Below are 15211 nucleotides of genomic sequence, written 5' to 3' on the forward strand. Positions count from 1 at the left end.
CTCGTTTAAACTATTATAGTGTGGTGTAATAGTCCTTCATTGTGATTGCTTAGCACTTTGTTGTGTACATGGAACAACTAAAGTTGCTGTGTTGCAATTAACCATGCCCATTAATGTTAATATTGAGAATATCATGTTAGCAAACACACATCTCTATCCGAATTAAAGTAGATGTCTTAAGTTGGGTATATGACTCTCCAACAAAAAATGTTGCACACTGCTGCTTTAACCAATTGACCATGCCCATTAATGTTAATATTGAGAATATCATGCTAGCTAGCAAACGCATCTTCATAACTTTTTAAATATTTATATTACAGCCTCAATTCAAAATTGGTGTGCCGTCCTCTACGACCACTAGTAATCAACAGACAGAAAAAACTGAACAACAGAATTCATACAGCATTGCAGGAATTGCTGTGTGCTGGGGACAGCAAGATGCTTATTATATAACACTAGAATCTGAGGTATTGCTTTTGAATATATAAGTATATACCATAAGTATGAGTTTATTTCGACTCCATAATCAGCAAAAGATGATAAAATAATTGATGAAAACAAAATAAATAAAACTGATTATGGAATCAAGAAAGCAAACGAAACTTCAAGTAAGGTTTAAAGCGTACAGATTTTAAGTGTGAAGGTATTGATAAAAGAAGTAGTACGTGTTCGCTTTTTCTATTAATTCTATTTTCTAATTTTCTAATTTAATTTCTATTAATGGTGTTACTTTATACTTACTGGAGTTAATTATTGGACTCATTGAAAATTTTAACCCTATTTGATATGCTGAATAAAATTTATGAATAAACCGAGTTTTGAACCCAAGATCTCTAGCTTTTTTTGTTTCCTTGTATAAAACATTTTGAAAACTAAGTAACTATTATGTATAGTAGGCATTTAACAATGCTGGTATTGCATGTTGAAGATTATGGGTCTAATCACTATGTCCATCATCCAGTGATTAATTAGACTAAGCCAGAAGGATTTCATTCCCAAAGCATAGTAGCCCTACCATAGTCGAGGCTGCTTGTTTTGAGCCCTTGTCCAAATCAAAAGTGCAAAATGGTTTGTAAAAAGATATCAGTAAGAAACCAACTCAAAGCAAAAACAATTGTAATAATTTTAGTTCTCTTCAATTTTCTTCAGGAGAGTGAAGTAGATGCGACTTTATATCAAGAGAAGCCAGAATTTACTGAGTTGACACCCCCTCCAGTGGCCAAGAAATTAAGTGTTGAACAGCGAATTGACGCAGTGAGATCTTCAAATTGTGCTTTTCAAAGAAAGAATTGCATTTCTGGTGCTTTTTGTATCAAGAAGCAATTTAGAGTTTTGAGAAAAATTGTTGAAACTTCAAATGCTTTTTGGCAGGTGTGTGATTTTGGGAAAACAAATTGAAAAGTTGACCTACTACCTAATATGCTGTGCTGAGCTATGTTGTTGCTAAAATTAAATTATTCTGAATACTTAAAATTGAAATACCTTGAGACTACTGACTCTGGACGTAGATGTTTGAGAAATCATAGTTTGTCTTATTCTGTAGAACTGACTTTGATATTGTGCATTTTGATCGGCGCATACTTTTTGGCAGGCGTGTAACTTGATTTTGGGGAGGAAAACAGATTAAACTGATTATTCACCGCGTGAAGCGTGAAGTATTTAATGTTTCAATTAAAATAAAGTTGAAGATTGAAGTGGGAAAAATAGATATTGTAATTTCGCTCATATGGATATCAGATCTTTCATTCAAATTATTTTCATTGTTCATTTCTTAATTTTCTTAATGGTTGTGTATTGTTTATTGAATTTTATATTTTTATTTTTATAGTGTGTAAACATAGATCATTCTGATGAAATGGACTTCCAAATGTTTCTAATATTAGTTATGTTTATTCAATTTTCATTCCATACAATTTATTCACTCCCTTGTGCTTCTATATTTTTCTAGGACCCAACAGTAGCTGCCTGGATGCTGGACCCTTCAGCTAAAGAAAAAACATTGATTGGCTTGGTCAACCAGTTTATACCTGCAGATTCTCATCTATTAAGAGGTGAATTATTTTTTTCAACAATCTTTTAGTTTGGATTGATGATTTTAAAGAAATCTTTGCAGTACTGGCAGTTGATTTTACCCTACTTTTTCAGGAGTGAACTTTGTTTGAATTGAGAAAAATCACGATATGCAGATTGCAAAATAAGTTCTACGTTGTAGGAATTAGATTCAATTTTTTGATACAAAAAAATGAAGAAGAGCGCTCAAAACTATGAAAACGAGTCAATATTTACAGCATTGCTTGGGGGAGGAAAAAATGTCCGAGCGGCTGCTAAACGTTCTTGTTGATAAGCCAATGCAACTTAAATAAACAAAGATGCAGGGGCCAGGGGAACATCCATTACACACTGAAATATTAAAAAACACACCAGATAACGAATTCTTAGAATCCTATTCCTAACAGTGTGAATGCTGAATTTCAATTAGACCTTTTTTGGCCTGGATGAGTCATAATGGCTGTTCCTGTTGTCTAATTTAATTCAAGTTCATTGTTGTGTATTTTTTTACCATGATTGTGTAATTTGGAGATTATTTTTGGACACGAAGTGGACATAACGATCGTTTCAATATTATGTTGGTCTTGTTGTTGTTGTTCTTTGACACTTTTTGGACATCTAGTGGAAAATCTAAAAAAACGCTTTTCTCTTCCATTACTGGACCGATTGCTTTGAAATTTTCAGTGGTTGAAGATTAAATTTTTCTCCAGAAGGCTATTACTTTTATTTATTTCAAATATTTCTGTTAGCTCTGTGAGATTTGTTTTTTTTGAATTTGGAACTTATTAACTTATTTCTTGGAGACTTTCAATAGAGTATTTGATTTTTTTCTATTTTTTCTAGGTTTGAACAAATGTAGCAACTTTGGTTCCATATCATGTACCAGTAGAAATGATTCTTATGCTCCAGCAAGGATTCGTGCTTGTGCTGAGGCTATTTGCTGTTACCGTGTCATGAAGAAATTAAAACAAGAGCTGAAGAGTGTTGATATGTTGGATATGTACAGTAATGTTGAGATGCCGCATATTAGAAGGTTCGTGGGAAGGGAAAAGCTTTTTACCCCAAATTTTTCTGGTTTTCATATTTCAGGGTTATGTTTTCATAGGGCATTTGGTACAATTCATTTAATTTTTTATCCAGTACAATTTTTTGGCATTCGACAAATACTGACATTGTTTTTCAGCACTTATTTAATTATTTACCAAACATGCCATGCGTCCTTTCTGTCCATATACAGTATATTTAAGCATTGCTTTCTTGTTCCTAGATGCCAATCTAAATGTTAAAAAAATCTCTTATTTTCAGCCTAGCTTTGATGGAAATCAACGGCATAGGATTCGATAAAGAGAAATGTTCATTAGAAATAACAAATCTACATGAAACAGCAAGGCAACTAGAAAGAAAAGCTTACAAACTTGCAAAGAAACAATTCAATATTGGAAGTCCTACAGAAGTGGCAAAGGTAAAGGAGTCTTACTTTCACAAAGTGCTGCTCATCAGCACAAATGTATTTCTGTAATGGTGAAATATTTGGAAAAGCATTTCGAATCTTTCCTTCTTTACGCTAATACAAAAATTTTAACTTGCAAATCTGGTTTTTCACTCCGTAGCTCTGCTGCATTATTATTATGTTAGATGATCTGGAGAATTTCACTAACATAAAATCCACCAACACGAGAGCAAAGATGAAAGAGCGTTACCTAGGTCTGACATGGGGAAACTGCGGCCTGTGGCCCAACTCCAGCCGATCCAGCCAGCCAAATCCAATCTGTCCCACCTGATGCTGCCAAAACCAAATTAAAACTAAATTTGTATGTTTTAGCTAAAAGTAGTTCGAAGAACTTGTTGAGATTGCAATTAAATGTAGTTTCGGCACAAAGCTTATTGTTTTCCACTTTTGCTTTTTTAACACTGTAAATATTGTTCATGAAATTTGGCGCCTGGTAAGTAAACACTGCCCTTCCTTGGCCTAGGTACATAATCAACCCTTATTACTTATCGATTTTAATCGGTAAGTATGTTGATAGGTATTTGTCTGTCTGTTGGATGCACGCGATATCTCACGAAAGCGAAATTGAATCTGCTCCAGAATTTGCATGTGCATTCATCATATGTTGTACCAGAAGCCTATTGATTTTGGATGAATTATGTCGTATAATTAGTGAGTTATTAATTAATTAGTGATGGGACACAAGGTGTCACTATGGAGTAAGAGCGCTGTTTTGGGGATCCCCTAACTTTCGATCGATAAGTCTTCCCTCTCTGACCGATATTCTCGTTTTGCAGTCAGACATTTGGACTATCATAAATAATTTTAGGATTCTGAAATCCTGAATTTTCGTATTATATTGCTGGTTCAAGATATCTTCATTGATATTTCCCACTCTAATAAAAGAAAAGTCCAACTTGAATAAATTTTTAGGTACTTTTTGGTGATCTCGGATTACCTGTGGATGGATCAGATACTAAAACTACCACTGTGACAAGTTCTACACGCCCAGGATTGTGGAGAAAAAAGGGACGGAAAACCCCCCAATCCTGGAGCACAAAAAAAGAAGTTCTAGAAAAATTAAAGAAGTTTCATCCTCTGCCTGAAATTATTCTTCATTGGAGACAAATCAATTTTACTTTATCAAAGGTGTGCATTTTAGTTTTTACCATCAGTGTCAGGAAAAATTGTTTGAGGGGTCCTCCTGAAGTATGCGTACCAAAATGACGGACACTGGAACGTAGTATGTGTACCAGGTTAGAGTTAGGCCATATTTTTATTCCAATTTTCCTTATCGAAGTTCTATTACAAGTTCGGGGACTAGCCAAGTGACTCCCGTATTATTTGTACCTGAAATTAGGGCCTAACCAATAACCATACCCTGGTACACACACTACGTTCCGGTGTCCGCCATCTTGGTTCACATACTACAGGAGTACCGTTTGAAGAGCTGATATTACTTACCTAATTAAATATTAATCAGATGATTGTGCATTCGCATGTTTTGAACTTTGGTTAGTTTGTCGTTTTGAAATGCGATTGCAATGTTGGATAAAGAGACTAGCGGTTCTAAGTTTCATTGCTGTGTCCCACTATGTAATGATGATAGTCATTATACACCAAACTTCGTTTCATTCATTTCCTAAGGATGTTAGACTGTATTGTATTGTCCTGTATTGTCAGTTTATTCGTCGCAAACTTAGGTTTTGCTTATTTTCCAGACTTTTGTTACCGTATGTTATATGATTTGTTGGTTTCATTGAATGTTCTGGTTTCAGAATGCCGAAATAAATGCTATTATTAGGTTTTGGTAATACATTTGGGCGTATAATGTGGATTTCGCATTTATACTGAAACTTCTTCGTCATATGATAAGATATGTTTTTATTTCCATTAACTTCAGCTCATATATGAGAATAGACAAGGCAATATTTGTTGCCTTGTTGGGTTTTGCAAGATAGTTTAGTTTCCTAGGGTGCAAATAAATTATTTTTTATTGACTTGGAAATAGCATCATCATTTAAATAAATTGCTAGGTTATTGCGCTTCTTGAGCCTACTGGCTTCATATGTCTTGGAACTGACATGGGTAAACTAACGCTCGGTGTCCAAATCTGGCCTTTTGGGTGGCTCAATCTGGCCTGCCTGATTTCAGACTGACAATTGCCACCACCGAGGTGAACAGAATTTTGATGTTCAAAGCTAAAAAATCCCTCAATTTGTAGAGATTTTGATTATGGTGAATGTAGTTTTGGCACCAGGCTTATTGTTCTCAAATTTTGCTTTTGTAACACTGTAAATAAAAGTATGTTCATAAAAGTAACTTTTCACGTCACACTTAATTGGCCCGCCAGTCTGGATGGGCAAAAACCTTGCCCACTGTCTTATAATATTTATCGCAGGGTGGTCCAAACCCAGGCCCGCGGGACACATGTGGCTCGCCGCTTCATTTTTTGGGGCCCGCGTCGCATTTGCGCGAGGTTAAACAAAAAATTGCATTTGGTGTTGTTTCGTCATAGAAATAACCAGTAAAATCTTTTAACAAATTGGCACATCACTAGTGTCATTGAATTGACTAGTGTTGTGGCTAGCTGAGGCAACTAGCGAAATTGAATGATGTGCTTGGCAAGTCTAAATTGTTAACTAGTTTCATATATGTTACCGGTAACAAAATAGGCTTCAAAGAAAACTAAAAATTGAATGAGAAATCTATTAGCCTAGGCTGGCTACTCCTGATACCTAAATATTAATGTAATGGCCAACCAATATAATTCCTGCCAGGTGGTTGTTCACAACCAACATGAGTTTGAAAAGCAAGCTGACCAATTCAAACAGATTTTTGACTGGGCATGGGAGGGAAAATACCACAATGCTTGCTCAATATCTCTGTAAGTTGTGTCAGTGACAAACTTAAACAGCATTTTCTCCTTATGGCACTATCTCCGTCATAAAGATTTTGAAATCTTACACTAAATGTAGATATAGTAAAATTTTTGCACGTTTTAGTGAGTTTTTGGTGGTTTTGCATGCTTTGGCTTGATGAATGACAATTAATGACCAATGTGTTCGGACAATAAAAGTGTTTGTTTTGTTTTGCACTGTTTACCTATTCTTGGCACTGATGTGGCCCGCGAACAATACAAAAATTATAGTGTGGCCCGCGAGGCTGACAACCTTGGACCCCCCTGATTTATGATATCATATTTCTATACAGACATTGCATCCTTTGGTTCGAGTTAGTACTTTCTGCAAAGAAACAAAAATGAATCGAATTCATCCTGAATGCATCACACGTTCTATCACTGGTAGGGTCAGTGTTGCCGAACCAAACATTCAAAATGTTCCGAAGTCTTTCTCAATCAATATTGAATCTCAAGAAACTGAGGTAATTAGTTTTTTGTAACTAATCTGTCATGGGATATTTGACGACAACTACTACAAAGTATGGGATGTCTGAAAAATACCTTGTGCTACTTGTCTCATACTGGGTGACTCAAAAAAAAGATTCTATCTTTTAAAAGATATTCTATTCTAAAGAGAACATAACTTTTGTGCTAAAAGCCCTAGATTGAGCCTTAGGAAACAAATAACTATCATACACAATCAGAAGCTCAAGTGTTAAATAGATTTCCTTCATTTTCATAGAAGTAATTGAGAAATTGAGGGGGTTCTTTTTTTCAGTCACCCTGTACTTGGTATATTCTGAGGTGCTATGGTTTTAAAACTTTAGCATAATGAATGAATTCATCCACATCAAACTACTTTATAGCTTGGGCTTGGAGATGCACATGCTTTATATTAGAATTCCATATGTAGAGTTTTCGGCACTCACGTAGTATGTGAACCAAGATGGCAGACTCTGGAACATAGTATGTGTACCAGGTTAGAGTTAGTCAATAATTTTATCCCAATTTTCCTCATTTAGTTCGGGAACTAGCCAAGTAACTACCGTAGTGAAATTATGGCCTAATCCTAACCTGGTACACATACTACGTTCCAGTGTCCGCCGCCTTGGTTCTCATACTACGGGAGTACCGAGTTTTCTTTAACAAAAGTTAGCGTAGCATATAGTAACATAGTGAAATGTTTGGAGTTCGTATAGGTAAAAACCTCTTTAGAGGCATAACTGTGTCATTTTGGGTTAAGGTATCTTCTGAGCATCTGCGGACTTACTGATTCAAGGAGAATAAATATTTCATATGAAGTTATGTGCTCAGCATTTTCTCGGGACTAGTGTAGTGTAGTTTAGTACCACAAGTATCGTACTTCTAGCGGACTTAGCATAACCATTTTTGCTTATGTTATTTCTAACCCTCACCTGATTACGTCATCCAAAAATTATGTCACTCTGATGACACAATCATGTCATATACTATATAGCTTGCCAGAGTATAGCTAAGATGATAGATTAGAAATGACATATGAAAAAATAGTCGCGCCACACCCGTTGTGGTATGAAACTACACGAAACCCGTTTTTCTCTAACCAAGGCTTTAGACCAGCAGTCACTCAATTGTATGCCATTTCTTATAATAGAGAAACTAGATCTTATCATAGTGTTGTTATGTTTAGAAACATCCAGCGATTCGGGAAGTCTGCATAAGAAATTTGTTTATACCTTCTAAGGGTGAGTCCTGCATTTTTGTATAGTATATCTTCTAGAACAGGGGTCTCAAACTCCCTCGCCTTGGTATGAAAGTTTAATGTTAGTGCGGCCCGTAAGTCACTCAGCTCAGTTAGAATGATTGATGCATTTAATATATGATCAGGACAAGTAGAGCAAAACAAAATATTTTATAATCTATCTCCCGAAAGGAATATGAGCTACTAGTACCGTACCTGTAGGCATGATATTCAATGGACCTTTGACCCAAAAAAAAATTTTTTATACCTTTCCATTGCAAATTTTTGGCGCGTATTTTAGAGGTGGCTTCGAGAGTTGAACCCTATAAACCGGGGTATATGTTTCACGTCATCATTTTGATTCAGAACATTCAACAACCTGTTTTTCAACAGTATTTCTAGACTAACTTTTGATTACGGCAATTAAGCTACGACGCCCAAGCAACCAGAATGATCATTGAGTTCTTTGATTCATACTTGAATTTCTGAAACACAACCCAAAACTAACAAATAGCATGCAAAAACGAGGTAATGTTTACAAACATGCCTGAAAATCTTTCTGAGTGACAAGTGTCTGAGCGTTTGCGAAAAAGACTATTGGTACGTCATTTTTTGCATCTTGTTGATTAGCCCATGTTACGGAATAAACAAGGAAGTAGATGCCTCGGGGAAAGGTCCATCACGGAATTACTTACATTCATGTTTTTGACATGTTTTGCGTATAGAAAAATAGAGAAAAAGATTTACCTTTTTGACTTCAATTAATGCTTTTATTGTGAAAAACCAGATGCGGCCTGGACTCACTAAGGCTCCATCTCGGCGGCCCCCAGATAAATTGAGTTTGAGACCCCTGTTCTAGAATCTTCGGTGATAAATCCTTGACCAAGTCGTAACGGTCATTTTATTTTAATGACAATTTCAGGTATGAAAATAGCAATATGAATTTTTATAGATACAGGAACTACGTTAGCAGAGACAGCCTTACTGAACTAACTTGGAAACTTAGACAGAGAGATAGCTATCGCACATTATCACACTCCATTCATATGAACCTGCAAACCCATGGAACAATCAGCTTGGTCCTAATGCCTAGCCTAGCGTGATGTACAAACAATCTTACGGGACATTATTTTCCTAATGGTTTGCTACCTTTGTCCTAGAGCAGTTGTTTCAAAAGTTGATTAACTGGGGGCCAAAATTAGAAGCGGAAGGATATTCGTGGGCAAGGAGGGAGAGGCCAGCGCCGGCAAGGAGTCGATTGCGGTATCGGTGCGTATAATTAAGATACGGAACAATTAATTGTTACGAATTTACACATGCTTAAACTGTGACAATGACGTAACAATTGGCGGTATATAAAACGCAAAAAAGTAAAAACATAGTGTGTTAAAAAGTTCGGCGGGCCGTGTTAAATTTTTACCGTAATTGACCCATGGACGTGGTTTGGCAACCACTGATCTAGAGTTAGCGTTGTACTTTATTACCCAATCCTAAGATTTTGGCTCGCTGTTCAGTGCAAGTAAGAGATTTCTTGAATAAACCTAGGACCAGGGGTAATATATCACAGAGGATTTCCTTCCGAATACATCTTCCCTTACGTGCTAATCACTAGAGATTTGTTCTGACCAAAGTTGAAAACTGCAATATAGCATATGGCTGTATTGATAGACATGGGCTTCCTACAACTACTGACTACTTTGCTAAAGTAAAGGAGGGGTATTTCCCCAAATATCCCCCAACTGACTGCGCCACCTAAGTGCCCGAATAATAATGACAACATTATGAGTTATGTGATATTTTATGACTTTGTTTAGGACAAGGCTGTAAGGCAGCTACTGGGCCTTTCACAAAGACACTATCTAGTTCTCTTTTTTCACTAAAATCACAATCCCATATACCAGAGTTTCCCAAACTTTTTGGGCCGCGGACCCCTATATTATTTTTTACGAACCCCCATCCTATACTAATTTATGCGCGTAACTAAGGAGGGAGGATAATGTTTCATTTGGATTTAGAACACAACAACACAAACAAGCAAACTCGTAGGCCCAACTCTACGACAACGTACTAATTTATTGTATATTAGGATAGGATTTACATATTTATCCCGGGGGAGAGGAAAGCCGATAAGACGCCTTATCCATATGGCGAACCACGGCCTCTCGTCCGGTCACCATTTCAAGTCGGGTATGGGATTAGTTATATTGTTTGTTTTCGGAAGCATGGACTTGGTGGTGGAGGGAGCCGTAACCGACCTGCGGTCACGTGAACCACTCAACGACGGCGAGGAGTCCAGCAATCCTCTCGCACATAACCATCCCTGCATGGGATTCGAACCTGCGAACCCACGCAGAGTAATTAGAGGTGCGGTGGCGAGCGTATTCCTAACGCTTAGCCCGCTGAGCCATACCGCCGCGCCATATTCTTGGATAGTCTCTCACAAATAACTCAACTGGGGTCTACGCCTTTTTCTTGCATCAACGGGGCTCTAATGGCCTTGGCAAAGTCGCACAAGTTCTTGACTGGTGATAACTCAATGATGCATACAATCAATTATTACCGACGATGTAGCTCTGTGACAAAGCAACGATCGTCTACATTTACAACAACTTTTTCACTCCCATTGTTAAGGTCTTGTAACAATTACCATTTGTGATTGCGTTAACTTAAGACTTTATCTCGTTTATGAATGTCTAAGCAACAGTAGATTTACGTTAAATGTATATATTTCAGACTCTCAATATCGCTGCGGACCCCCTGTGTAGTCGTCACGGACCTCCAGGGGTCCGCAGACCCAAGTTTGGGAAATCCCGCCATATACTATGCAATTCGAGAGTCTCTCTGCACATTAACACAAATGTATTTTAGTAACGTCCCGTCTGACCAAAATCAGACTTCTCCAGACAAGCAGTTTACAACAATCATTGATTGTGCAGCAGGAATCTTGAATTGCATTGTACGGTCTGTTTATTCCTGATATAGCATCCTTGCATCACACACATACGGATTCACTAGCGCAAAGGCATTGAGTAAGGATTGGGAGTTAGTCTCGCATAACCTCTACTGATACCCATATATGCTTGTTGCTTATATTTTTGTTTTATTGAAATTTTATCATTTTGCCAAAAATTGAACTTTATTTAAAAATTGCTATTAGTTTTATTATCCCTTCTTCAAAGCTTCTATGTGTCTTCTGTTGTTTCATTTCCTTTTCCACGGCAGTGGGACCTATTCCTAAAACATAAAAAGAATTGTTCAATACAATACAATATAAATCTAAGGTTTCTAATTTGATTTCACATTCATCATTTATATTGAGATGTGCCCTAGAGTTTTAAATAACGGGAATTTTTCATTGAATGAAACGTTTACATACTTTATTAAACAGGGCATAATGTGGTACAAACATTCAAACAGTTAAAAATAGGAATGGATATTTGGTCCCACTCGCCTATTGGGTTGTTATATGATAACCCATACCAATAAAAGACCTCTAATGATAGAATCAGGAAAAGTCCATTTCTGGACAATGTTAAGTTATAATATGAAATTCTAAAACAAATATATTTCTGTGACATTTCTTCTGGCCAATGTCAGACTTCCTCAGACAAGCAGTTTACAACAATTGTTGTGGATTGTTGTAAACTGCTTGTTTGAGGAAGTCTGATTTTGGTCAGACGAAACGTTACAGAAATACATTTGTGTTAGTGTGCAGCAGGACTCTTGAATCGCATAGTATTTTTATTCCTGCTACAACATCCTTGCATTATACGCATACAAATCTACTAGCGTAAAGGCATTGAGAAAGGATTGGGAGTTAATCTCGCGCACCTCTACTGATAGTAATGTTAAGTTACTTTGGTTATACTGCAACGATGTGCATTTTTATCCCACCACTTTGCAGTTAGAGAGTGACTTATTTATTTACCGGCTGGCAAGTCCCACAGTCTAATCCCAACGGGATGTAGATACCACTAGGGAAGAGTTCACATTTTAAATTTGTCGCACACGGTAAACCGCAATCCGCACCACAAAACTCGCCTTGCTGTGCTGGACAAACTAGGCAGCATCTGTAATGAAAAATTTTGGGAAATAAGTGTAAGTTTCACACTAATGAAGACTAAGACTGGCTGATATTTTATGGGCGTGATGACCTATGGCAGCAGTTCGCCCCCCTGAGGAAACCACAGCGCATTAGGACGAGGGTCACAATGCTGGGCGCAAAACTAATTTTACTATTCCCTTTTCAGGAAAACTTCCTTCTAGTTTCTTTGCTTGGCAAGGTTATTTTACTGGGTGTTTTCACTTCGTTGAGCATGAACTTTTTGAATCTGATGAGATTTGGTCAATGAAGAGCAATGAAAATAACACTACTGTAATGATAAACAAGGGGGCATGAGTGCTAAAAGTCTTCAGAAGGGGGCCACGACCCATAAAAGGTTGGGAACCACTGGTCTAGGGGTTAAAGTGTTAGACTTAACTGTGTTGACATCGCAGGTTAAACATCCAGGGTTCAAATCCCATCCCCACCACCTCACGGAAAGTGTAATCAATTGTGTAGGTTATGTTGAATGGAAGGGATTCTTGTTTCTTCATATATAGTAGCTAATGTCGTTGAATGCTTTTTTGGTGTCTTTTTCGGGGCAAAATTTGCGTATAAGGGTTATGGAAAATTCGAAAAATTGTGGGGTTTCAATCATTTTTAAGTAGTAATCAAATCAACGAATCGAGATGTCTATTTAGTAACGGCAAAGGATAAACTTAACAAAAACTGCATATAATTATATTGTGTATCAGCTTTCAAATCTTCTTCAAGTCGGCAATTTAAATTATATTAAATTTCATGGAATGAGTGATAAATTCTGTTTCAAAAATTTTCAATTCGATTCCGAGAATCAAAATATCGTTTTTCGCCCGACAATAATAATTTTTGCCAATTACTGAGAAAATCCCCGTTGACCTTATGTGGGGTGGGGGGCGTTAATTCAGTATTTCTCATTCTAATGCTTTTGAAACAGTCGCCGCGATTACTTGCTCGTTAATGCTTGTCTGACACGTTGTTATCGACTTTTTTCATTTTAACAAAAATAAAAAAGGGGTGCGGGAGGGAAAAACCCCCTGGTTGCGTCACTACATGTATCTGGAACGTTCAACTGGTTACCTATCCCATACCTGACCTAAACTGGTGACTGAACTTCGATTTACTTCTTATGACCAGCTTATTCATAACATTTTGGTTATTGTGAAATCATGAAATAGAAATAGTTTTGTAAATGGGAAACGCAAAAGTCTTTTAAAATTGAAAGCAGAGTCAGATTCATCAAATAATTTTTCTGGTGATAGCCGACCAAATCCGTGTTTTCAAGAACAACAACACACAGGTACCCCAAGGGGTATGCAATCTTTATTACAGAAGGGCCAGATTCAAGTAATTGGTTAAAGCCGCGAGCTGAACTTTTATTTAATTAATGAATAATTTATTGTAGTTTCAGGCACAAAAAAATGTTTTTGCTACTCAGTTTTGTTAATATGACAGTGGTACTGGGGTACTGGTATAGGCTTTGCGACGCAAAGTGATCCCCTTAAAATTGCCACTTCTCCGCGGGCCGCACAATATTTCCTTGCCGGCCGCATTTTGCCGACGGGCGCAGTTTGCACACCACTGACGTAGCCAATAAAAGCTCGACCCCGAGTTTTTAATTTGTCGTTTTAGCTTTGAACAACGATTTTGTCAGCAGTCACGAATAAAAAAATAACTTACCGACAAGCAGGGTTGATGACCGGAGCCTCTCCGTTCGGGCATTCAACCGGAGGGCAGTTTTCTGGACAGAAGCATATCGGGGATATCGCCTTCGAGTAGGAAATTAAACTCGCAAAGAGAAACAAGATAGCGATCCACTTCATGTTTTAGTTGGGTTAGATATGTATTATATAAATCTGTTAAGAAGAAAATTGCATTTTTAATCATATAGGCCCTAAAGCTTCCATCCATACACTATAAAAGTCTGCCCTTCCCAACAGAGAGTAATTTCGTTATTCGGGGGAAATACAGAAAATATTGCTTTCCGTTCGGTGTAGTTGTACTAACATTGCTTATCTATTGGACTCGTTAGTGGACATAACGATCGTTTCAATATTATGTTGTTATTGGTATTATTTGTCTCCTTCATTTTTAGAAAATCGCTTTTCTCTTTGATTACTGGACCAATCGCATTGAAATTTTCTAGTGTTTAAGGATTAAATTTTTTGCTAGAAGACCATCACTTTTGTTAATTTTAAATATTCCGGTGAGCTGTATGGAATTCGTTTTTTGTGTGCTATGACGTCATCTAAATTTTCCACCACGTGACGCTACGTTTCCATATATTTGAGCAGAGCTCTCTTGTTCAGTGTTGTTATCAAAACGTGCAAAACCCAAAGTGCTACTTGCGCTTACCGCAAGCTAATGAGAGTCGAGCAAAAATTGGGAATAAAGCTCTTATAACCCCCTTTTTAGAATCTGTCAAGTCTCTTGCACCCCACCTTGAAAATACCTAGATAACAATAAGCTAAAAATAACAGATGGTAAGGCGAAAGTATGTTATATTCAACAAGAGAGCTATGCTCAAATATATAGACACGTAGCGCCACCCAATGGCAATAATTTTGATGACGTCATAGCGAAAAAAAAAGTAATAGCCTTCTGGAGAAAAATTTTATCTTTAACCACTGAAAATTTCAAAGCAATTGGCCCAGTATTCGAAGAGAAAAGCGATTTTTCAAAAATGATGGAGACAAATAATAACAATAACAACATAATATTGAAACGATCGTTATGTCCACTAAACGTGTCCAATAAACGTGTCCAAAAATTACGTTTAAAATACTTGGATGGAACTTAAATATTGAAATAAATAAAAAGTTTTGAAATTTAAATATGTAAAATAAGGCGGGGAGGATCAAATCTAACAAATATTTTTATTTTAATTAGCTTCACGCCCCCTCAAAAAATTGTATACGCCTCCTTTTAGGGCGTGCCCCACCGTTTGAAAACCACTGTTTTATTCATAGC

General features: G+C 36.9%; 3 protein-coding genes across 3 annotated transcripts in view; 2 read left to right on the top strand and 1 right to left on the bottom strand.

The window, feature by feature from the left end:
* LOC120346425 (uncharacterized) overlaps positions 1-15211 on the top strand; it is a 200558-nt gene that overhangs the window by 132265 nt on the left and 53082 nt on the right. The gene's annotated exons all lie outside the window — the stretch shown is intronic.
* LOC120345594 (DNA polymerase theta-like) overlaps positions 1-15211 on the top strand; it is a 61973-nt gene that overhangs the window by 20105 nt on the left and 26657 nt on the right. The window contains exons 21-28 of the mRNA XM_078115021.1: positions 321-467; positions 1150-1371; positions 1949-2051; positions 2893-3082; positions 3355-3511; positions 4472-4687; positions 6752-6922; positions 8110-8164. Coding sequence (XP_077971147.1) covers positions 321-467; positions 1150-1371; positions 1949-2051; positions 2893-3082; positions 3355-3511; positions 4472-4687; positions 6752-6922; positions 8110-8164 — 1261 coding nt within the window. The remainder of the gene's footprint in view (positions 1-320; positions 468-1149; positions 1372-1948; positions 2052-2892; positions 3083-3354; positions 3512-4471; positions 4688-6751; positions 6923-8109; positions 8165-15211) is intronic.
* Positions 11258-14122, bottom strand: LOC144425638 (serine protease HTR4-like). The gene is made up of 3 exons (XM_078115023.1): positions 13922-14122; positions 12089-12230; positions 11258-11394 (listed from the first exon to the last, which is right to left on the bottom strand). The coding sequence occupies exons 1-3, from the start codon at positions 14062-14064 to the stop codon at positions 11389-11391; spliced, it is 291 nt and encodes a 96-aa protein (XP_077971149.1). The 5' UTR covers positions 14065-14122; the 3' UTR covers positions 11258-11388.

The sequence above is a fragment of the Styela clava genome, chromosome 8 (assembly GCF_964204865.1).
Source record: "Styela clava chromosome 8, kaStyClav1.hap1.2, whole genome shotgun sequence".
Classification (NCBI taxonomy): Eukaryota; Metazoa; Chordata; class Ascidiacea; order Stolidobranchia; family Styelidae; genus Styela; species Styela clava.